Source organism: Asterias rubens, chromosome 12 (assembly GCF_902459465.1).
Source record: "Asterias rubens chromosome 12, eAstRub1.3, whole genome shotgun sequence".
Classification (NCBI taxonomy): Eukaryota; Metazoa; Echinodermata; class Asteroidea; order Forcipulatida; family Asteriidae; genus Asterias; species Asterias rubens.
The window spans coordinates 4550894-4577321 of NC_047073.1; the positions used below are offsets into that span (position 1 = coordinate 4550894).

General features: G+C 36.8%; 2 protein-coding genes across 2 annotated transcripts in view; both read left to right on the forward strand.

Moving 5' to 3' along the window:
* Positions 1–16646: 16646 nt before the first annotated feature.
* On the forward strand, positions 16647–18787 carry LOC117297698 (hyalin-like). Its single transcript, XM_033780844.1, has 3 exons — positions 16647–16719; positions 17648–17905; positions 18414–18787. The coding sequence occupies exons 1-3, from the start codon at positions 16647–16649 to the stop codon at positions 18689–18691; spliced, it is 609 nt and encodes a 202-aa protein (XP_033636735.1). The 3' UTR covers positions 18692–18787.
* A 1287-nt stretch (positions 18788–20074) lies between these two features.
* LOC117297699 overlaps positions 20075–26428 on the forward strand; it is a 40866-nt gene continuing 34512 nt past the window's right edge. Inside the window, exons 1-5 of the mRNA XM_033780845.1 lie at positions 20075–20090; positions 22718–22840; positions 24090–24224; positions 25121–25435; positions 25732–25866. Of these exons, the coding sequence (XP_033636736.1) occupies positions 20075–20090; positions 22718–22840; positions 24090–24224; positions 25121–25435; positions 25732–25866 (724 nt within the window). The remainder of the gene's footprint in view (positions 20091–22717; positions 22841–24089; positions 24225–25120; positions 25436–25731; positions 25867–26428) is intronic.

Genomic DNA, 26428 nt, shown 5'->3' on the forward strand with positions numbered 1-26428 from the left:
CCTCAGTCAGAAAAAAACCCACCTACGCCGGGATCTTTAAGGTCCTGTATTAAAAACTACATTATGTTTAAAAATTTATCCAAAGCGATCTTCAACTTCTGTCAAATAATTTAGCTTGGATTGCTGATGCCTATATATTTAATGGCAAAAAGCATCTTTATTTTCACAGCAAAATCTAGCAGGCGGAGGAATATTTCAATAAGTAAATTCGGGACCTAACACTTTTCACTACGGGGGTGTTTTGTTGTATTTCCAACACCCCAGCAAGAAATAAAATGGCCACCGCTCTCCACCCAGAATGCAATGCGAGTCATCGAAATATTGTCGCTACTTAATTTGGAAGAAACAACTAGGTCAAAGAAAACAACTTTATAGTGAAAATTTAAAGAAAGATAAAATAAATATCTCCTGGGAAAGTTTCAGTTGAATAATGGTGCCTACTTGTTGAGAACACAGCACATTTTCAGGCAATTTCAAGCAAAATTTGATAAGTATACATACCGGCTAAAGTCCATTGTACACATTTTAGAGCAAAATTTGATGAGTAGGCCCTACAGTACATAGCCTTGTAAACATTTTCCGGCAAATTTTAATAAGTATACAAGGTTATAGCCTTGTTGCAGTTCTTGGCAAATATGTTGCATTTTTAGGTAAAGTTTGATATGCAACTAGGCTATATTTGCCTTGTACACTTTTTCAGGCAAAACTTGATGAGTACACAGCCTTGTTCTTTTCAGGCAAAGTACATAAGTTCTTTTAAATATTTTCAGGCCAACTTGACAAGTACACAAGGCTATAGCCTTGTTGCAGTTTCATGGCAAATTTGTTGCATTTTGAGGCAACATTTGACATGTACACATTGCTATAGCCTTGTAAACATTTTCAGGCAAATTTTGATAAGTACACAAGGTTATAACAGCCTTGTACACATTTTCAGAAAATTTGATAAGTACACATGGCTAAAGCCTCGTTGCAGTTTATGGCAAATTTGTTGCAGTTTTAGGCAAAATCTGATATGTAAACAAGACTAATAGCCTCGTTGCATTTTAGGGCAGGTCACTTAAGATGGAAAGCATGTCAGATTAATATTCAAATCATAAATTGAAACAATACTGTACAAATAACTTGCCGGGAAATATTAGGAGGGTAAAATTCTGCATTTCAATAATTTGATGTTTAATTCTCATTTTATTTCAATTCTTCAAACGATTTACAGGACTTCCAATTAACAAATAAATAAATGGATCTTTAACATTCCTCTAAAAGACCTAAGAAGGTCAAACCGAGGGATATATCTCTTTATAAATGCAGATATATAAATTAAAACTATCATTTCAAATTTCAAATTGGTCTTGATTTTGAGATAATATCGTTGAAAAATTGCAGTGAATATTTCCATAGAGAATCCCTAAATACGACTACAAAATCTTAAAGACAGTGAACACTATTGGTAATTGTCAAAGACCAGTCTTCTTACTTGGTGTATCTCAACATATGCATAAAATAACAAACCTGTGAAAGTTTGAGCTCAATTGGTCGTCGAAGTTGCGAGATATGAATGAAATAAAAAACAACCTCGTCACACGAAGTTGTGTGCTTTCAGATGCTTGATTTCGAGACCTCAAATTCTAAACTTGAGGTCTCGAAATCAAATTCATGGAAAGTTACTTCTTTCTCAAAAACTACGTCACTTCAGAGGGAGCCGTTTCTCACAATGTTTTATACTATCAACCTCTCCCTATTACTCGTTACTAAATGAGGTTTTACGCTGATAATTATTTTGAGTAATTACCAATAGTGTCCACTACCTTTAAGGCACTGTACACGTTTGGTAACTACTCTGTTGTTGTGATTCTTGCCATGTCTTTTTGTTAGTTTGCATTTCTAGCGCATTTGGGTAACACATGCATTTTTGTCTATCTTGCACTCAATACACTTTGAATTGCTTTGCATACATCTTTGAATTGAACTTATTCAGCAATATGTAAAGTTACCCCGATTAGTTAAATTGAAGGGCATAGGAATAATCTCACACACAAAAATGATTACCTCAAAATACTTCAAGAAAGTTGTACACATTAACATGGTAAATTAGGCTACATACTTTGTGGAGTTTTTACAATAGGCCTATTGCACATTATTTTACAAAGCAGTGTTGCATATTAGACCTTTATCACAGTGCAGCCATCTTGAATTTCTCCTGATGATACAAATGTTACCAAACCGAGGCTGGAAGAACAAACTATAGCCTGGTTCCTAAATGCAAAATGATTATCAGCATTCATCATTGTTATTCGATACCAGGAACATGACCAAGATGGAGGCAGCATGATAAAGGTCTATACAGACTAAACCGGAGCTTTTTTTGTTTTCTAACTTTTCTGAGAACTGTAATGTGCGATTAATTTGGTTAAATTCTCCAACTTCATTCAACTTAAGTATTGTTCAGATTTTTCCCTCATTTGAAGTCAAAAGGTTTTTGCACAAAGTACAAACATCTCATGATTTAGTGGATTGTTTTGGGGTTGTTGTGTTTGTTTTTCTTTACAAAAATTGCACCATCTTTAGAGTTGCATTCCTATAAAAACTACTTTGACACCATCAAAATCAAACAGGGTATTGTACTTAAAGTAAATAAATTTAATTGTTCATAATGAACTAATCATGCTTGGAATGAGGCAAGGCTTTTATTAAGTACAGAGGTATTTGTACAATCTGTGATTGGATTTTGATGGATTCAAGATAAAATCACAATAAGGCTTCATCTGAATTAGTGGCTTAGGATTAAACCTACTTAGGATGTGGCTCGATTGTCACATGTGCCAAAGGATAGAGCGAGGCCCATAGCAACAGCTGCAGCCAAATCCGTATAACCACAAATTCAGATATGGAAAAAGATTGTCCTCCTCTTGAGTGTCCACTTGCAGTAAAGCCCGGTTCATACTTCCTGCGACTGGGATGCGATGCGATGTGATGTGATGCAATGTGAGAAATCACGTGGCTGTTTTTGCAGCAAAAGTTTTGCAGAAGTTGGGCACAAGTCAACTGATGAGAATTATTCATTGTCAATTTGTGACCTAAAAATTGGTATCGCAGAAAGTATGAACTGGGCTCTTGGGCCCCATCATGGTCCAGCTTCAGTTGAGGTGAATCATCATTTGGCTACAGAACTGACACAGTCATTTCTGCAGTTGTTGACAGTGCGAAAACATCACTATCGTACATCATTTGTGAAAGTTAAACTTGTAGTGGAGAATCGTCTCGCTAGAGTTGATAGTCGATTATTTGACAGTTAGTGGCACACAGTTAGAGGCAGTGGTGATCCTCGACGTCATTATGAACAATGACGCAGTTATTCAGCTGTCAGGTCCAAAATGAGGGGGTTATCCTCAACATCCCCTATGTCACTTGGTAAGGTTCAAACTTGTAGTGGAGATGCCTCTAGCTGGAACTGACAGTCCTACAGTTAACGGCGCACAGTCCAAAGGTGGTGGTGATCATCAACATTATTATGTCACATAAACGATGAAGCAGTTCTTCAGCCGTTAGTCTGTGGTGGTTATCCTCATGTCAGTTGGTAAAATGTTAAAACTTGTAGTGAGTAGCCATCTGGCTAAAGACTTAACACAGTTTTTCATCAGATGATAGGTCATCAACTTCCAAGATCGTAGGTAAACCTCATTTCCCTTAGCCACTTGAGCGGTTGAACTTGAAGCGGAGAATCATTTAGCAAGACTTGCCAGACTTCAGCTGGTGGCACTCAGTCCCAAAAGTGTTGGTACGCCTCAAGAGATCAAAGGTCATCGTCTCAATCTGTGGTAGAAATTAAACAATTTTAAAAGATGAGTTTAGAGAAACTATTTCAATTAAAAGTGTTAGTTGTTTTGATCCTCCAGTGTGAATCAAAGTTCACTCATTGAACAAGCACAGATAACAAAACTCAACATCCCGGGTTCAGTTGGACTTTCTGTGTCAAATAAAAATCTTTTCTGACAATTTTGACCTCCTATTTTAATAAGTTTCCCAACAGTAAGTTGAATGGTGTGTTTATTGCAAACTAAGACTGTTTCAAATTGATGATATGAAACCTTCACAGATGCTGATTTTTAAACATTATCCTTTTGCCAAATTTGTAGTTGAACTGACTAAATTTACTTCTATTTTTAATAAAGTTTTACACCAGTTTGCAAACTTAAGGATGGGATGAATGTGTTCTTTCAACCGATGACTTGAAACCATCAAAGGTGCTAACTTTGAACAAATATTCCTTTGCCAAATTTGTAGGATGAACCTTTTCTTTAGAAAAAAGTTTTCTAACTTACCAAGTGGTCTCAGTCCAAAAAGTGTAGCTATATCCTGAACACCGCTTCAACAGTTCAATCTGTAGTGGGATGGGGAGTCATCTGGCTCACTTGACAGTAAACTGGCTAGACTTGACACAGTCCTTCAGTCCAGATTGGCCTCAAGAGGGTATCTCCAAGATCATCGTCTCAATATAAAAGCAGCTCTATAAAACTTGGCCCAGTTCTTCAACTCATTGCCCACACAAGATGATGATTCCAGGTTGTGTTTTAAAAAATCTTCTTCTGCCAAAATTGGCTTTCTCTTTAGAATTAAGTTTTCCCTCCATATCGGGAAGTAAAGGACGGTAATGAACGTATTATTTCAAAGCAAGGATTTGAAACATTAAAAGATGCCAATTCTTTAACCAAGATTTGTTTACTTATTTTGCTTTATGGGACATCACAGGTCTGATACTTCACGTTGGCCCCATGCCCCCCTCATAGGGATGCCCTTTTCCAAAGAGAAAATCCCTTGGTGCCCTTACTCTTACAAAAACACAGGCCCCTGTCTACTAACATCAATGTTTTGTTCTAAAACTTACCAAGTGGTGGTCTGTACGTTGTTGGGCATTTTGCAACTGTAAAACTAACGAGATTTGATACAGTCTTTTTTCAGCTGGTGCTACAGTCAACAGGAATTTAACCTCAATGTTCTGGGTGTATGCCATCTCCCAGATCATCGTCTCAGTCTGAGGTAAAAAAACAACAATTTCTAAAGATAAATTTGTACAATTTTTTTGTATATGTATTAATTTTGTTTTTACCCAAATACACAAATGTGTGTTAGGACTGTAAACAATACTTTTCCCGAGCTCTGTGAAAACAAATCATAGGCATTTTATTCGGGTGGGATTAGAACCCCTGACCTTTGCAATTCTAGAGCAGTGTCTTACCAATAACCGACTACAGGATTCAAGCTGCCTCTAGCTACCGAGCAATCCAGGTTGTCTAGTTGGCAAGACACTGCTCTAGAATAATATTCATATGATTTGTTTTTAAAGAGCTCTGGAAAGTACCGACTATACAGTGCTTACACACATCGTTGTACATATGTAAAATCAAAATTAAAATTTCTTATCCCCGATGCAATCTAACACACATCAGTGTATTGGTAAAAACCAAAATTAATGTTCTTTATCCCCGATGCAAATTTAACATCTATTATATCCTTGCGGTACCTGCTGCCAAAACATAGGATTCGAACTGCATCTAGATGCCGGGCAACCTCGGTAGTCTAGTTGGTAAGTACTGCTCTAGAGTTGCAAGGATCGTGGGTTCGAAACCCACCCGAGTAACATGCCTGTGATATTTTTGTACAGGACTCGGGAAAGTACTGAGTATACAGTGCTAACACACATCGGTGTATGGGTAAAAACCAAAATTAATACCGATGCAATCTGTTGAATTGTTGATGTAGCTGTCCGTTTTTCGGCGTAATAATAAAGTCTAAATGCCATCATGTGCAAGACAATTCTCCGATCAGTTTTTAACCATGAACAAACACAGACATGACGTGACACAATACTCCAGGTTTTGTTGAACTTTTGTGTTTTTTGTTAATTCTCTGATGAACTTTGTATGTATTGAAATTTTCCATCAGGGTCCGATTTCATAAAGCTGTACGGGTCAAGCTGTGTTAAGCAATAATTTTCTTTGCTAAGCAAGTTTTTAATGCTTACATGCTTTATGAAATTGTGCCCTGATACGTTACCAATCTCTGCATGACTCCATTCTCTGCTAGTAGACATCACGCCATCTCAGTGAAGACTTCAGCACAAGTTCATCATCTTGAAGAAAACATTCGCTCTGTGGACAAAAAAAGTCTACAAAATTAACATTTTGGGTCACATCAATGGGAGACTTTTGAACACTAGGTGGCAGCAGACTAACCCTATTGCAAGTACTCAGTACCGACGTGTTATGCGTGGAATGAGGTGCATGCTGGTCTAGCTAGAGAAGTTTGATCCTTAGCTAGACCAGCATGTATCTCATTTAACAGTTAGCACTTGTGCAATGGGTATTTGCAAAGAGATCTACCTGGTATAAGTCTGCTGCCACCTAGGGTCTTAGAAGTCTCTGATCAGCCAAAGTAAATTTCACCATACACACCTGAGCTAACTACAATACTTTACCAAACGGCGTCATACACAGAGCAGCCATTTCTGCATATAAAAGAACAAGCATGGTGCATTATTAGTCTCCTTTATTATTATTATTTGTAATAGCCTTTAAGGAGAGAAAGTCTCAAATCAGCCAAAGTAAGTTTCACCATACACATCTGAGATAACCACAACACTTTACCAAACGACGTTATCTACTGTGTCCCAGAGGTGCCATCTGCAAAAACAAGCACAAGCATGGCACATTGTTAGTCTCAAATATTGTTATTATTTGTAATAGCCTGTGGAGGGAATCGTACAGTAGCTATATAGAGAAACGTTAATACATTGTGCAAGCGGAGAAAAGACTAGTTTTGCTTTCCAACTTTACCCATAAGCCTTTATTTTATTTGAGGTATGGCGGATGTGATAGGAGTGTACATGTACTGTGTGGTTTGGGGGTATTTACACAAATTTACCCAAACCAAATTTACCCAAACCTTACGAGGTTGTAGCATTGTGTCCGCCATAGACCAGCATGCATCTTATTTAACAGTTGCGCTTGCGTAATAGGTATTTGCAAAGAGATCTACTCGGTAAGTCTGCTGCTACCAAGGGTCTACAAAGTCTCAAATCAGCCAAAAACAGAATACATAATTGAGCTAAAAACAATACTTTACCAAACGACGTATCGACAGTGTCCCAGGATCTCTGAAAAAACAAGCACAAGCATGGCGCATTATTAGTCTCAAATATTATTATTTGTACAGCCTGTGGAAGGAATCGTTAATAGCTGTGGAGAGAAACGTTAACACATTTGTACAAGTGGAGAAAAGACTATGCTTTCCCAGTTTACCCATAAACTGAGGTATGGCGGACGTGATATAAGAGTATACATACTGTTTGGTTTGGGGGTATTCACACAAATTTACCAAAGCCTTACAATGTTGTGGCATTGTGTCTGCCATTATCTCAAAAAGGCTTAACCTAACTGATACTTGACCAGCAGCCAATATCACAAAACTTAACGCAACTGCGTAAGTCCACTTGTGCAATGTTTATGGCGTAACTTGTGAGCCACAAACGTTGCGACTTACGTTGGATTTGCGCAGTTGCGTAAAGTTTTGTGAAAATAGACTGCTGTTTTTATACTCAACCATTTGTTCCAAACTGCCAACCACCGATTTCCAGTCACTCGGGGACATCAGAGGGAGTCTTCATCGTCTACTCAAATTCCGCGAGTACCGATGACAGCGTAGTTCTTAGTCTTAATTCAAGACAATATCTAATATTTATTTAGGGACATGTTTTTACTGTCAGTAGCTGAAACTGCATTTTTTGCATCACAGCCTAGGAAACTAGTTGAGCATCTGGAAATAAAGACTAAGTACTACGCCAGTCACACCTCATACTTAACCTCATATACTTAACCTGTTGCGGCCACCTGTTGAGAAAGAAGACATTTAGTCTTATCTCTAGGCCTAACTATAGGCCTTTAATGGCTCATCATTTATACTTACCCAGGGTGCGTTTGTGCAGTCGTAACCAATAACTGTTTCAATTCATTGGCTAGTGATTAACCAATGGCCAATACAAACAAAGCAGTTATTGGTTACTGACGTGCAAAACACACCCATTGAGGCATCACTGACGTCTGTCTTTCTTCTCTAGATAATCTGCTCTTTCCCGTATCTTGTCTTCTCTCTCGCCGTCTGCAAGTTCTTTTCGCTTTATCTTGCTTTTTTTCCGCTTTTTTTTTCGCAGCGCTCCAGGGAAGGATTTGCAATGAGCCCTACGGGCTTTAAACTAAGAGATTTGCATTTTGTGAGATTTTAAAAGGCTTCCCCCCTTCAAGGCTTTAATTTAAACCTAGATCTTAAAAATTTCTACACTCAGAATTAATGTAAACACTTATATTAGGAATATGTAACTATGTATTTTAGTTGTTCAAAAAGTATCTATTTAATACTCCTAAATCGAGCATTAAACATCACAAGAGCAATGTTGTTTATTAATTATCTTATTATTATGTACTTTTTAAGGACTTAATTTAATAAACATTTTTACATACTAACATTTAAACATTGTTGAGTTAACAATTAAGTTAATAACACAATTTATTAATATGACAACTGACAATTTGAAGTATCAACACCGACAGAATCTTCCAGTAAGACTAGTCTCCTAATTAAAAAGCATCACTGGCTTCGACCAATATGCATAAAAAAAATGCCAAGAAACGTTTGAAGACGCCTTGAAAGAATCATAAGTAAGGACAACATCAACAAGATCGCAGATTGGGGCAAGGGGGCGTTACAAAGGGGGTTGGACTCTGCAAGAGAGCGGGTTAGATCTTCTCTTACACTTCGAAGTCTTTGTCTTGTCTTGGTCTTGATCTTGACTTAGGTCAACTTGCGTAATCCGACCTCCACTAAATTGGCTCGAGGATAACTTTCCGTATGGTGCCACCACTTTTTCACTAATTTTTACAAAAAGGGATTTCTCAGTGAGGTATGTTAGATACTATGTTATTTCCTATCGAATGAAAAAGTGGTGGCATCATACAGATATTTGTCCTGGCTCTATGAATAATCTAACTGTTGCTTCATCTTTTTGTTTTTGAAAGGTCAACAATTTTGAAAGGTCAACAATTATGACAGGTCAACAATTTAGAAATGTCAATAATTAAGGTTAACTGTCTTTCAGAATCATCGCAGCTCATAATTAATAGAGTTGTACTTGTCAATCAATTCAATTCAATTTTCAACTAAAATAATCATGGTTTTTGGGGTTGAACAAAGAATTGACTAGAGTGGGATTCGAACCAACGACCTCCGGATTAACGTGCCGGCGCTCTACCAACTGAGCTATCTAGCCCTATATTGGCGGTGTCCCTATTTTGTCAATATCTTTGTTAGAGCACATATGTTTGTGAGAGCACATATGTTTGTTTTTCGTATAGTGCATCCATTAAACTTTTTTTGTAAAAGTATATGTCTTTTCTATAAACTGTACTAGTTGTTTTTTTACTGCCATTCCAGAGTTCTGGATAAGTAAGTGTACTGCATCTTTTAAACTTGCCTTAAAAAACTTTTTGGAGACAGTCCATGCTTCCATAAACCTTACTAGATTTTGTTTACTGCCATTCCAGAGGTTTTTTTTAACAGGTGAATCGTAAAAGCGAACTTTTAATTGAAAAGTGGAGGTCGGATACACGGCAAAGTTCTCCTTACCATGGTCCATTGGCGAATCTCAAATGTTGTACGTCCACATACCACACGGCAAAGTTCTCCTTACCATGGTCCATTGGCGAATCTCAAATGTTGTACGTCCACATACCACATCCATAGATCTTCAACCACACATCCATAGATCTTCAACTCCCATCTGCCTGACCAAGATCTACATGATGATGTAAAAGAGAATCAGAAATTTAATAGAAGGAAATTTACATCTGTCCAGATGCCAAAGAGACATACAAAAAAACTATAATATTAACAATATTAATAATTTTGGTTGTTAGTTACAATGTGTTTACATTGTCCTTTCTTGTCCTATAAACCAGCATGCTAAAAACACAATTTGAGAAAAATATGACGACCATTTGCAAAATGATTTTAATTGAAAACATCACTTGGCACATCATTATTACTTTCACAATAAAAATACAAATTTTAAAAAAGGGACATTTTGCTGAAAAAGATAAACTGCTACTAGGTTAAGAAATCGTAGCTGATCAAATTAAAGATGGTATTGTTCAACAATAACATAATTGGCTTATTAGAAATGTGAATAGGAAACATTTATATTCCTTTTGTAAAAATGAGCAAAACAGTGTTGGCAGGATACGGACAGTCTTCTTTTTTTAGTAGACTGGGATAAACTACTTTAGTTGAAACCACTTGTCTCACCCTTAAAGTTTAACAAGTTGCTGTACACATGACTGCCCATGAGTGTGGTGAAACGACCCCAAGTTTTTTTGGCAGAGAGCTGAAACTGTGAAGGCCCCAATGCATGCAAGGCCCATGTCATCACGCGAGGCAATTTACAGGCCAGTTCGAGGCAACTTATGTTTCTTATCGGGCAAGACATCGTTTGAAAAATTACTCAAGTGCTACCAAGGTGGTCTTGTAGCGGCCAAAGTGGTCTTGGTTGAGCCTCAAAGCTGCCTGTAAAAGTTGCCTTATGTGACAAGACCTTAATGCTCCCCGCCCGAGCCTTACCTTAACCGTCAGGGTCCATGTGTTCAGCTAGCATGCCATGGCCGTGATGTTCCTATCCGGATCACAGCATGGAGGAAGAAATAGCAGCTACCCCCTCCCCCGCCCACGAAGAGCCAATTTAAGCTCAACATTTTATTTTAAAAGTTCGTAGTCGGAACACGAGAACTTTGTGGAACTCTTGACATGTACTGAATGCTCAACAGTGAATTTTGTTTTGAGGAGGCCTACTGCAGTTTTATTTTTTTTTAATTTTTTTTTCTCCAGTGGCAAATGATTGTGATCCCCCAAAAATGAAAACGGTTCTTCGTATGTTCTATGACTACAAGATTTTGGTGGGGAATGTCACAAACCTAAACGTGCAATAGCTTTTGTATAAAAAGTTCTGAATGCATGAGGCTTCTACTACTCATGAATATCGTAAAATTAACAAATAAAGTTCTTCAGAAAACGCGACGTCCAAAATGAATGCCGAGAGATACGGCAATGGCGGTCCATCCTCCAGCGCGACTTGTCCAGTAATGCCCAGCCCGTGCCCATCCCATGCCATGCGGTATGTATTGACTACAGTGGCTGCTTCAAAAACGGTGGGTAGAGCTCGAGAACAATGAAGACGTTTTCAATAAGACATTCCAATTACATTCCTTTCTCTTTTTTTCTTCCCTGTTTGTACCGTAAAGTCCATGCTTGAGAGGAGTCCACTTAACAAATATTGTACATTTATCTTTGGTTTTAAATGCACTAGACTGCAATCTGGGGCATCATTCTTCATGTTTTTTTGTCCGAGTTTATAAAATTTTGGTAAAAAAAAAAAATCACAAGGGGTAGGTTCAACACTTCATCATTATTGGGTCCAAAAGTTAAAGAAAAAATATCATAACGAGTGGAGTTAGTCCAGCATTTTCATGATATAAGGGGGTAAGTTTTTATCAAATTTGGGTCCAAACATTGAAAAATAATTCACAAGGCATCCAATATTTTACCCAATTTGGTTATAAAATGAAAAATTCACAAGGGGTAAGTAAGTTCAGCATTTTTAGTAATTAAATTGAGTCCAAACTTTAAAAACTCACAACGATTGTTCGGCATTTTTTATCAAATTTAGAAAACTAAAAAACGGTAACGCTCGAAAAAAAAAACCTGTACCCGAAATATACATTAAAACAACAATCAGCTGATTTCGGATGTATACATTCACAATTAAAGACAATGTGTTTAACATGTTTAAATTGTACGTGTTTCTCGCTATTTGTTTTACTCATCACTACACAAGCCCAAGTTTGCCAGGATTTTTTTTTTAAATATACATGATTGATCACATTGAAACGTGAGCATGGGGTAATTGCTCACTCAAATATTTGAATCTGAACAAGCCTGAAGCCACAAATTTTGTGCAACAAGGATGTTTTGCTGTTATTATTTTCTTGCAATTTCGATGACCAATTTGAGCCCAAATATTCACTGATTTGCTATTTTATGGGATACACTAAGTGAGAATACTGGTCTCTGACACTTATTTTTGTGCAATTTTGACGACCAGGTGGGTCCAAATTTTCACAGACCTGTTGACAATTGCCAAAAATTTGGCCCAGGTGAAGCTGTTTTCCTACATCCATAACACGTTTAAATTCCACCAGCTAAAATGATAATTAACTCACTAAGTCTGATACTGGCAAATATATTTATTTAAAGGCAGTGGACACTATTCGTTGTTACTCAAAATATTTATCATCATAACACCTTTCTTGATTACGAGTAATGGGGAGAGATGGATGGTATAAAACATTGTGAGAAACAGCTCCCTCTGAAGTGACGTAGTTTTCGAGAAAGAGGTAAATTTCCACGAATTTGATTTCGAGACCTCAAGTTTAGAATTTTAGAACTATTGGTAAATGTCAAAGACTAGCCTTCACAGTTGGTGTATCTCAACATAAGCATAAATAACTAACCTGTGAAAATTTGAGCTTAATCGGTCATCGAAGTTGGGAGATAATAATGAAAGAAAATACACCCTTCTCACACGAATTTTGTATGCGTTTAGATGGTTGATTTCGAGACCTCAAGTTCTAAATCTGAGGTCTCGAAATCAAATTGGTGGAAAATTACTTCTTTTTCGAAAACTATGTCACTTCAGAGAGAGCCGTTTCTAACAATGTTTTATACCATCAACCTCTCCCCATTACTTGTCACCAAGAAAGGTTTTATGCTAATAATTATTTTGAGTGTCCACTGCTTTTAAGACATAAATAATTTCCGGATTGTTTTCTATTACCATCGTCATTAGACCGTGTAAGTTTTACTCTTCAAGACGAGTTTGTTTTATTACCAGTTCTGTAGTGTTCCTTGAAGACACATACACAATGTTTTAATACAAATAAAAAGACTAGTTCAATAGAAAGGCTCACTATCCAACTCCTTCGAGAGAAGATGACATACAGTTACGCAAACGAGGGCCAGTGTCACATGCAATTATTTCATCTATGCAATACTATCCGGAGTACATTATTGCATATGCAATACTGTTTGCCGGACGGTTTTGCATATTCAATCGTGTCCGCCCGGACGCTGCTGCATAATGCAATTGTGTCCGCCCGGACACATTTGCATATGCAAATGTGTCCGCCACCGTGCAAAACCGTCCTTGTAGTATATTAAACGCCCTTGGTCGATGGAACACGTTCGCCATTGTTTGCAAGCTAAGGGCATGTCATGAATGTCATGGAAAGGTTCGGCCGTTGGGTATTCGCTGCAATCATAAAACGTGAATATTCATGCTGCATACGTAGGTTCAGGACGGTTTTTGCATAGCCCCGGACACGATTGCATATGCTAAAGTGTCCGGAGCGGACAGTGTTGCATGGCGGACACAGTTGCATCTGACACCGGTGTCCCATGGAAATCTGCCCGAGATCTCGTCCCCCATAATGGAAACTAACATGGGTTGAAGGTGGATGATTCACAAGAGGGCGCTAGCAGAGGAAGTTTGTACACAGATCCCCATAATAATTTACTTTTTTAAATGGGGGTGAACCCATTATGCCTTGAATTTCAAGTTAAACCATACCATACCATGCACCCAAGAGAAGGGTGTCAATCAACATGGGTCAGGAGAACAACGTTGTCAACACTGTACATTGTTTATGTTTTACCCATTTCTAAAACATTGGATCGTTAACAAAATTCACGAGTCACAAGGCTTGACTTTTGACGACATTAAAGCCAACATCGTGAATTATTGTCATGAATATGGCGTTAATGATGTGGTTGAGCACAACATGGAGGAATAAATTATTCCTCCATGAGCACAAGTAGTGATTTTCTCCCATGGATAGTGGCGTCAATGTGACTATTCTTCATCATGCAGTGATGCTAATTAAAACGTAAGAAAAGACTTTACTTTAATCAGGAAATGAAACTTCTTTGCTAAACAAAACCAGAACAAGCATGTCAGTGTTATTTTCCTACTAAAAAAATAACACTGCCTTTAGTTCCTTCTCAATTAATAACTGTTAACACAGGACTGTTCAATCAGTAATTAGGTTTATTCCGGGACAGTCTCATCATCATGAACTCCAACTTTTTAAAGCTGGAGTTGATGTTTAAAAACTCTTGCCAGGTTAATACAACATTTATGAGACTCAGCTTTTTTTCAAAAACTTGTCTTTATCAGTTATTCGCTTTAGCGGCTACCCTGCCACTTTCTGCATGTACATTAGTTTTTGCTAATAGTTTCCTTTGTAATCTCTCCGTGCATTTTTTTCACAGAACTCGGGAAAGTACTGGGTTTACTGTGCTTAATTTTAAAGACACTTGACACTATTGATAATTTTCAAAGACTAGTCTCCTCACTTGGTGTATCTCGACATATGCATAAAATAACAAACCTGTGAAAATTTGAGCTCAATCGGTCGTCGAATTTGCAAGATAATCATGAAAGAAAAAAACACCCTTGTCACACGAAGTTGTGTGCGTTTAGATGGTTGATTTTGAGACCTCAAATTCTAAACTTGAGGTCTCGAAATCAAATTCGTGGAAAATTCTTTCTCAAAAACTATGTCACTTCAGAGGGAGCTTTTTCTCACAATGTTTTATACCATCCATCTCTCCCATTACTCAAGAAAGGGTTTATGATGATAAATATTTTGAGTAATTAGCAATAGTGTCCACTGCCTTTAAGGGTAACAAGGACGTATTATAATGATACTTTGTGGATAGATACAATTTATGTGGAAACACATTAGAAATGGAAAAGAACATAGGTTACACAATTTTTGATTTTCAGGGTTTTTTTTTTGTGGTAACATAAGCCATTTCGAGGTATGGTCGACACGATACTATACCGCTGTGAGGCTTGGGTAAAATTGTTTGTATACACGCGAACCCAACAGTGAACTCCTACTCCTATAATAATATAGTTTCTCAAAAAGGCCAAGTGTAATTAATAGATTTGAAGTGAATTTCTAAGTTTCACTTCATTATTGAGTCATTCCGTCAGACTTAGTTTCACTTTCAACAAAAAGTAGTTTTTAACAAAAAGTAGTTCTATAAAAGAAGACATTGATACAACCGCCTCTATGAAAACATGTGATGTTCCCGGATGTGCAGTGGAGTTGTTGCACAGCGTAAAACAGATTAACCGTGAATTTGTCTTTTAGAACCTTTTTGCAAAGCGTGGAAAGCGGGTGTCAAGTTCATTGGCAAGGGACTCAGGGACTGACAACCCATGGTTGAGCGGTTCCGCAAAGCCCACCTATTGTAATGGTAAGTTCTGCAAGGTGGGGTTTTGTAGCGGCACCAGACTGTCGGTCCATACAAAGTTCTTTATGTGAATTGCTGTGCTGACACCATACGATAGCTTTAGTGGTATTGAATGTCTGATGTCTAACCATGGTCGTACGCGGAAGTAAAATAAATTACTAAATAATTTGGTAAAAATTGTGTTTGTATGAGTTTGTTTCACCATGGAGTCAAACAAAAACACGAAAACATCGTATGTACATCGTATCGTAAGTAAAACTCACTTGACTTTCTTCTTTCCGAACAATGTCTAAAAATGTGAAAAATGTGAAGAAAAAAATCAGTAAAAATGTGGGAAGGGGGTCTTTGCGTAAAAAAACACCCATGCTTAGTATATCCAGCAGACTATGCATGAGATGCCTACTCGTTAAGTTGTAACATTCAAATTATTTCATACGGTTTTGATTTTTCTAGAAATCTCGAGCTGCAATGGAAGTTGCGATGGTAGGTCTTGTCTACTTTTGTTTGATACTACTTCCAACATGTCAAGGTAAATATTGTCAAGTTGTCCCTGATTGTCGAATATCAGTTAGATAAGTAGACAGGTCAATTTGGTGAAGCGGCTCCCTTTGAAAATTTGAGCTCAATATTTTAATGGTTGTCGAAGTTGCGAGATAACTTTGAAAGAAAAAAACACCCTTGTCACACAAAACTGTGTGCGTTCATAGATGCTTGATTTCGAGACCTCAAAATCTAATTCTAAGGTCTCGAAATCAAATTCGTGGAAAATTACTTCTTTCTGGAAAACTATACGTCACTTCAGAGGGAGCCGTTTCTCACAATGTTTTATACTATCAACGTCTCCCCAGTACTCGTTACAAAGTGAGGTTTTATGCTAATAATTATTTTGAGTAATTACCAATAGTGTCCACAGTTTTAAAAGTTTTAGTTTTACAAGTTTTAGTTTACATTTTGATAGAGTCATTGGTCTTCATAGATAACGAGCCTCAATAATTTCCAAGAGATCTTGATGCACCAACCTCTGGTAGAACTTTGGACAAATTGCCCAAGCAGAGCAGATTTTGGACCGTCTCATAGTCAAAAATCTCATCAAGTTATAAAAAGAACACAAAGAAAAAAGATCAATTCTCTTGTTGAGGCTATACTCGATGCAGTTACACAATTCTTGATCTTGTTTGTTTACAGCTCAGTGTAGTGGTTTACCATGTGCCATCGATGCAACTTGCATGAATGATGGCATGGGAGGTTTTACCTGTACATGCAATGCTGGATATATTGGAGATGGATTGACTTGTGTCGGTAAGAGTGTATTCTTACTTTGATTTTGTTTTTTGTGCTGTCGGTTTGCCCTTGTAATTCCTATAGCCTACTGTATGTTTATTGTCTGACTGAGTTGACACACAGTGACAGAATACCGCATTGTGAATTTTCCTAAATTTTCGTTAATTATGTAAAAAATAACGGACAATAGACGAAGGTCTGTGGCAGACTTGTTGACCGCACCAACACAGATGGCAGCTATGTATGCACACATACAACAGGCTACACTGAAGATTGAGTCATGTGATAATAAATGCATTTATGTTACACAAAAAACTTGTCTCTTACCTTTTATGAAATTCTTAAAGGTGATTTGGAAGTTGATTGATAGACATACAGCCATAATTTAAATTGTCTGTGGACCTTTTCTTAAAAAGTTTTTCAAGCCAGTTTCATATGACATTTTTATGTCATAGGTATTCATGTATAGTACCAGAATCCAAGATTTCAAGTTGTAACTTGTCTAAGTTGTAACTTGAGCTACAACTATATTTTAATTGTTAATAATGAATTAACTTTGAATCAGTTGAGAGGAGTTTCCAAATATTTTCTTCTTCCAAATCTAATTTAATCTATCTCTTTGGATACTGAACTTCCACAATATCAAGCACTTGTCTGTCAGATGAAGTGGCAGAAGCTGGGATGACTTGCTAGCCAATTTTTGGAGCTGTCAATAATGGATTAGGTTTCAAAAAGTTGAGAGGGGTTTCAATAAATATATATTTTTCAAGAACTTGTCCGTCAGATCATAGAGCTAGGACCCAAATGGTCAGATATAGATGAAGTGGCAGAAGCTTGGATGACTTGCTAGCCAATTTATGGCGCTGTCAGTAATGGATTAACGGTCACTAAGATGAGAGGGGTTTCAAAATATATGTTTTCCAAATTTAATATGTAACCTCTTTAGATACCGAGCCTCCACAATTTCAAGATGGAACTTGTCCGCCAGATTTAGATGAAGTTGCAGAAGCTGGGATGTCAGACAAAATGGTGTCTTGGACTGATCCATCAGCTACTGATAATACCGGTGTTGCTCCAACTATTGTATGTACACCACCGTCTGGCAGTAATTTTATGATTGGTACTCAAGATGTCACATGTACAGCTACTGATGCAGCTGGGAATCAGGCTACACCAAACTGCATTTTTGAAGTCGCAATAACAGGTTACTTATATTTTATTTGACTTCATCTTCCTCAACAGTTTGGACTTTTCTTTATATCATCAAGAAAAACTGATAGATCCTTCTTATCAATATATATTTTAAATCATTAAATTCGATTTCATTCTTGGATTAGACCAGAAAAGAACATCCCCACTCAGTTCAACATTGTGGTGCCATCATTGATTTCTTGTCAAACTTTTGTGGTATGATAAAAATAAATTATATTTATTTCATGAATCTGCCGCCATAGCAAAATTGTTGTAAATTTCTCAATCTTCATCATCATTTTTAAGTAGCAAACAATAATCAACACAGACGGCGGTTATAGTTGCGTGTGTAAAGCTGGCTACATGGGAGATGGAATAACGTGTACAGGTGACATTATTTACAGAGCTTGCTTGCCAACTTATGGAGCTACAACTCATCTGCATTGTCAATAATGAATTCACTTTAAATCAGTTCTGAGAAGTAATTTGTTTTGCAAATTTAATTTAATCTATCTCTTTAGATACCGAGGCTCCACAATTTCAAGATGGAACTTGTCCGTCTGATATGGATGTAGTTGCAGGAGCTGGGATGGCATACAGAATGGTGTCTTGGACTGATCCATCAGCTACTGATAATAGTGGTGTTGCTCCAACTATTGTATGTACACCACAGTCTGGCAGTAACTTTATGATTGGTACTCAAGATGTCATATGTACAGCTACTGATGCTGCTGGGAATCAGGCTACACCAAACTGCATTTTTGAAGTCGCAGTAACAGGTTACTTATATTTTGTTTGACTTCGTCTTCTTTAAAGGTTAATCAACGTCAATACCTTCATCATAATCTTCATAATGTTTCTATAATCAATAATAACCATCCCGTCTTCAAAACCGTCTCCGTCATCAACTTCTTAATAGTTATCTATTATCATCTACTTAATAATCTCTGTTATAATCTTCATAATCATCTCTATCGTCATCTTCAAAACCGTCTCCATCATCACCTTCTTAATCAATCTCTATTAACATCCACTGGATAGTCTCTGTTATAATCTTAAGAATCATCTTCATAATCATCTTCATCATAATCTCCATCATCTTTATAATCATCTCTGTCGTCATCTTCAATTTTCACTGAACCTATTGTTTTATCCCACCTTCATCAACACCTTTTGAAGGGTTATTTCCAAAAGGATCGTTAAAGTCATTGGTATACATGTACCTGACCCCCTGACCTGACCATTTCTTCTTCAATATGTCCCAAGAAATTAATCCAATTCTTAAATGTTAAATCCTGTACCTCTGTGTAACGGACAGTTCTTCATTTCTTGTTCAGTATACATATCTTATTGTACCTGACTATTACTTTGTATTCTACTTTTTCTTTTGTTGCATCTCATATTTAAATGCCGCCTTTCTCATCTGATTATTCAAACTTCTCCTTCCATTATTTGTTCTCCGACTTAAACACATTCTTCAAACCCAAAACCTTAGTCTTTTCTCTCTGAATGGCTGTCTTTGTTGGTATGGATTTCTCTTTATATCATCAAGAACAAACTGGTGGAGCCCTCTTTTCACAATATCCTTCAAATCGTTAGATTAGACTTAATTGTGGATTATACCAGACTGGAAGACCAGCGTTTAGTTCAGATGAAAGCATTGTTGTCATCGTGCTGCCATCTTATTGTTCACTGTTACTACTTTGTTTGTACTTCTTCTTTTGGTGCATCTCATTATAATAATCGCCTTTTACATCTGTCTATTCCAACTTCTCCTTCCATTACTTGTTCTCCGATTTAAATACATTCTTCAAACAAACCCCAAACCTTTATCTTTTCTTACGGAATGGTTGTCGTTATTGGTTTGGATTTTTCCGTATATCATCAAGAACAAACCGGTGGAACCTCCTTTACACAATATCTTTTGATTCATTAGATTATATTTAATTGTTGGAGTAGACCAGACTGGAAAGCCAGAGTTAAGTTCAGATGAAAGCATTGATGTCATCGTGCTGCCATCTTATTGTTCACTGTTGTTACTTTATTTGTACTTTATTTGTTGCATCTCAGATTAATAACCGACTGTCTCATTGGTCTACTCAAAATTCTCCTTCCATTACTTGTTCTCTGAATTAAACACATTCTTCAAACAAACCCAAAACCTTTATCTTTTATTCTCGGAATGGTTGTCGTGACTGGTTTGTATTTTTCCTGTTATCATCCAGAAAAACCAGTGGAACCTTCTTTTCACAATTTCTTTTGAATCATCACATTAGATTTCGTTTTTGGAATAGACGAGAAAGGAAGACCCGCAATTAGTTTATTGTTGTCATCGTGTTGCCATCAGGGATTTTTGTGCTGGAAAGACAACTAAATGGTCTCATGCATCTGGTGTCATGGCAAGATTGTTGTAAATTTCTCAATATTCATCTTCAATTTTTGGTAGGGAACAACATCAATCTAATTCCTTATCCAGCAAAACTCTTTCAGTGTCCATAAATCTTGAGGTGGTGCCCTTAAATCTTAAGGTGATGCCAAGGGATGTGACAAAGACAGCAGTCATTACAAACTGTGAGAGCTCATTTTCAGCACAATGACATTGTTAACAGGGCTTGCTAGCCAACTTATGGAGCTACAACTCATCTGAATTGGCAATAATGAATTCACTTTGAATCAGTTCTGAGAAGTAATTTGTTTTGTCAAATTTAATTTAATCTATCTCTTTAGATATTGAGCCTCCACAATTTCAAGCTGGAACTTGTCCGTCTGATATGGATGAAGTTGCAGGAGCTGTGAAATTCTAAACTTGAGGTCTCGAAATCACATTCGTGGAAAATTAAATCTTTCTCAAAAACTACGTCACTTCAGAGGGAGCTGTTTTTCACAATGTTTTATATTATCAACCTATCCCCATTACTCGTAATCAAGAAAGGTTTTATGATAATAACTACTTTGAGTAATTACCAATAGTGTCCACTGCCTTAAACAGCTATAATCAGTAAGCTTGATGTTTTATGGCATACCATATACCTGAAAAATATTCCAGAATTGTCGGCTACGGCTGTTTCCGACGTCATCATGCGTTGAAGATTGGAACGTTCTAGCAACACCCTAAGCAACATTCGTTGTCATAGATGCAGTTCGGACACCGCTTACCTATTTTATTTAAGTGTAATCATCTTTTGCCGTTAATGTTGAACCTGTTTCGTTTTGGGAAGTTTGCGTTACTTTGTAAACCGACAACTCGAAGCAACGTCTAAACAAGGACTGACTTTGTCATCAGAGCGTAAACGATCTAATTTACATCTTTAAGTTGTAATAAGTACTAATTTTGTTTTTTGTTGATGACAGTGAGAAAGGACCAGCCTGATTTGGTCTTATTTTTCTAACTTGGCTCACTTTTGAATAATTTGTCTGTTTTTTGGGAAGATTAACAATTTTGTTTTAACAGTAATGTCTCCAGTTGACAAAAAGAGACTGTTTTATTGGACAATTTTATACAACTGTTACTCATGTTAGTAAAATGAGAAAGTATTATTCAATGTTTGAAAGGATTCAATCAAACAGTCGACTTCCACAACAACATTTCCAAATGAAGCACTCCACTGTCTTTATATTCATTTTAAAACCATTATACACTATCGGTAAACAGTATTGTCCAAGTCCCACACTTCGTGCATGTATCACAACTTATATATAAAATAACAAACTTGTGAAAATTTAGGCTCAATCGGTCATCGGATTCGGGAGAAAATAACGGGAAAACCCACTCGTGTTTCCGCACGTTTCACCGTGTCATGACATGTGTTAAAAATAAATCCATAATTCTCGCTATCAAGAATTTATATTGTTTTAACGTTTTCTCAAAAAGTAAAGCATTTCGTGGAATAATATTTCGAGAGAAGTCTTTCACCATTACCTTCTGTAAACCCTGTAAATTATTTGTAAATCTGTGAACTTTTTTTTTTTTTTTTTGTTCTTTTCCGAAAGTGTATAATGGCTTTAAAGGCAGTGGACACTATTGGTAATTACTCAAAATAATTATTGGCATAAAACCTTTCTTGATGACGAGTAATGGGGAGAGGTTGATGGTATAAAACGTTGTGAGAAACGGCTCCCTCTGAAGTGCCATAGTTTTCGAGAAAGAAGTAATTTTCCACTGATTTGATTTCAAGACTTCAGGTTTAGAACTCGAGGTCTCGAAATCAACCATCTAAACGCACACAACTTCGTGTGACAGGGTTTTTTTTTCTTTCATTATTATCTCTCAAGTTCGATGACCGATTGAGCTTAAATTTGCATAGGTTTGTTATTTTATGCATATGTTGAGATACACCAACTGTGAAGGCTAGTCTTGGACAATTACCAATAGTGCACACTGCCTTTAATGGAGTGTTGAATACCATGGTACTGATGGTTGACTAGACTTCCAAACGAGTCATTCGAGTATATGTACAGATATGTGCAGAACTGGGAATATGTGTGCTGGTCAATGGACAATCACGGGTCAACTAAATGTGCCAGTCGGACTTGCTCGAAGATGTCCCTTCAGAAAGAAAAACATAGCTTAATAACAACACTAAACCATAAAAAACATACATGTTTTCATGACCTGGAGGACTTTTGTACTACTTGTTTATTAATTCTAACAACTAAAAAACATTGAACTTGTTAACATTTCAAAATTTTGTTTTAACACACCGATGAGTCCCTTTTGTAATCCAAACACTAATACTTCGATGGTGACATTTAGATAAAAAGCTGTCAAAGAGTATTAATTAGAGGTAGGCAGAGAGCAAATTATTATATTTTTAATTTTTAATAGATTATAACGAATGTGAATATGGTCCAAGTGTCTGTGACGTGAATGCCGACTGCACCAACACACCAAGCAGCCATACGTGCACATGTAGAGCTGGATACACTGGAAATGGAGACACATGTACAGGTAGAGTTTATTTCACCTCTTAACTTTATGAACACTGGTGTACATGTGAAGTTAATATTTACAATAGGATTTATAAAGATGTATAGACTTTGAAAGGCTGCAAAAGAGATTAATGGTGGTGATGCTTCTTGTCACGCGACGCAGTGAGACTCAAACCCAAGACCAGCTTTCCTGTGTCATTTTCTCATCCTCACCACAGACGCTACTCTGTGTTATTTTATGTGCATTACAGTGACCATCTCTCAGTAAGGAATGTAGCTTACTCCCATTGCACCTATTTGACTATTCGGCAATACATATTCATATTATTTTTGCCATGACATTCGTAGATGAGTCGACTGTCAATGAAAACCACTTATGTTCAATTACGGTAAATATATTTATAAGTTTATTTCATAAAAACATTACAAAGGAATGAACAGTACGACAACCGATATGGTTGAATTGCACTAGAACATGTACAGTATAAAACATTTCTTTAAAAAGAGCTAAAAGGTTAAACGGTTTAAACACACAATAGGTGATGAGCAAGTATTACAAACAATCAAAACAACAAACAATCAACCAGCACTTAACCAACAAGAATGAGACTTCGAAAAAATAGATGTAATCAAAGGGACACATTGTGGATAAAAAGCCAGCATTAAAATCCATACAGTTCAATTTAAAAGAAGTAGGGAAAAAAAGACACATACATACACCAACAACTTTGAAAAGAACTAAGCAGATGAGAAAGGGATACAAATAGCAAATGTTTGTATTGTATTCAGTCGTGATTGAATGCCTGTTTTAAACATTCTAATATTTCTTGCCTTCAGGCATAATAACACAAAATGTGAACCACTCTGTAAAAATGAATCGCATGTCGCCCAATGCAGTATTAAGTAATGGACAGTTTAATGTGGAAAATGAATTTAAAAAAATATAAAAAATGATCATACTTATGTCTAATTTGTATCCTTTTGCACACAATGGTAGTTTAAAATATCATTTTACTTGTAATTCGTTTTTAAAAAAAATGGTGTAGTGGCTAATTTCAAACGGGAGTAACTCAGCAACGCGATAAACCCCAAAGCTTAGACACATTACCAAATTACTGCTGCTGATGTGTTCTTTCCAGCCATGCATACAACTCAATTCCTGAAATTGCCTACATCTGACTCATTTTCACAGAGCGGGTCACAAATTACCTTTAATTTAGTATGACTTACAGATTTAAATTTTATTGAATTTTGTTGACTTCTTCTAGAATGTGATGACGGGAAATATGGACTGAATTGTGCCTCAGAATGTTCCTGTGTATCACGTGGTACATGTAACAAAGTGACTGGTCAATGTACATGTAATCCTATACCTGGTTTTGATGACGCTGTATGTGACAAAGGTAAATATCTAGGTTTGTTTGTAACACACTTAGACTCTATGGGTCAAATTGAAGAATTTGGAGACTCCAGGGCCCAATTTCATAGAGCTGCTTAAGCACAAATTCTAGCTTAAGCAAAAAAATCCTTGCTTAGTAAAATCAGATTACCGATTAAGACTCCACTCAACTGTTATGCTAAGTAAACAACAGCTAAACACTAGTTACAAGCAATGTATATGGCATGACATTTTTGCCAGTAACATGTGAAAAATAAGCAAGCTATTTTCTTTGCTTAAGCAGCTCTATGAAATTGGCCCCTGGATTGATTTGAAGTTTATTTTCTCCACTGATCCTTGTGTCCATCACTCTCCTCCTCAATAGCATTTTATCTGGACATGAATTCAACCAAGCTATCTTTGACAATGCCAATATGATATTTTGAACATGTTACACCAAATGATGTAAACTGCACAGAACACTTACGGATACAATAAACCAGTTTAGTAATGTTTTTGGGTGGGGAGGGGATATTTATAACGTGTTGCCTTGTAGTAAACAAGTGCAATTAAATAAATAAATTACTCAATTATAATGTCAGTATAAAAAATAATTATTGTTAATGAGTGCAATGGTCCGAATATTTTCATGAGTTGAAGGATGGAATGTTCCATTCAGCGAATAAAAATATCCTCATTGTTACGAATGAAAAACATTCATTTTTTGTTTTATACAACATCCAAGTAGATCTTTGTCATTTTGATTGGAGGATGCAACTTTTGAAACTAATGACCAGGGCACTAATGCAAAGGACATTGATATGTTATTGTAAAATAAGAACTTGTTATTATTGTTATTATTAGAATAAAATATTAAATGATAAATTCAATAATGATACTTTAATCATGATTGCTTTCCAGTTGACTTTCAGATGTCATTGACACGAGCTGATGGTATGACTGGACCTGTTCTTGACACTCAAGCCATCGATGATGTGGAACTCATCTGCACTGTGAATGTATTACCAGCAGACCTGGTTGGCCCTGTTCTAATAAGATACCCAGATAGGAATGAATTCCCAACCACACTTGATTCCAATCAACATGTCTATAGAGAGACAGTTATGGATGTACATCCAGGAGATAGCGGTGACTACACCTGTGTCATCAAAATCCTTCCTCGACCATCTGATTCCATTGAAGATAAAACAAGTGTTTACAGTCTATCCGTTGTAGGTGAGTCAATAGGAATGATGACAGTGTAGGAAGATTCTATGTCACTTGTTCCAACCTTGTTTCACATTAACATTTGACTTTATCTTCAAGTGCGCGCTAATCCTCCAATCCTCCTTCGGCCTCGTTGGATATGGGACGCAGAATCGCTATATTTTTCCGTATTCCACTCGCGCTTGTGTGATAACTTATATTATTTACATGTTCTACTCTTTTGTAACATTGAGAATAAAAAATATGTATTACAATGTTACTATTTCCATATTCATTCTCTTACCATAACATCAATAACATTGCAGATCTGGATGAGTGTGCAACAAACATGTTTCAATGTGATGTCAATGCCAACTGTGTTAATGAGGATATGGAGGGAGGATACAACTGTGTGTGTAATGATGGCTACAGGTATTCTGCTGATGGGAGCACTTGTGAAGGTTAGTCCAAGACAGACACTGGTCTTACAGACACAATGATTTCATTGGATACAATGATTTCATTGGATACAATGGATGGTTTCATTGGATACAATGATTTCATTGGATAAACATGCTGTGACGCAAGCTTTCCTTATCTGTGTTTTGATTGGTTCGAGATGACGAAGTGTCAGCTTGCACTTTTGACCCTCTGCATGCAGCAATAAGCAAGCACAATGTGAGGTACGACATATAGTGTTGATTTATTCACTATGTACTACATACATGAACTGACTGAATCTCTATGTGAAATTAATGCGCTATCGAGGTACATTTGTGAAGATCCGAACATCCGATCATGCAAGTATCTGGCGTTATTCTGGATCCTTTTTGTGTGACGTCAGATGTTCAGGCTAAGTGACGTAAGATGTTCAGTCCAACTTAACAAAATGTGCCCTCTATGGTTACCATACTCACTAGTATTAATTTGAGTTTTCAATAAGAGTGTATTACCAGACTACATGACCCGCTTCAAACCACACTTTGTCGGGTCCCTGCCTCCATACTTACTGCTATTAATCTT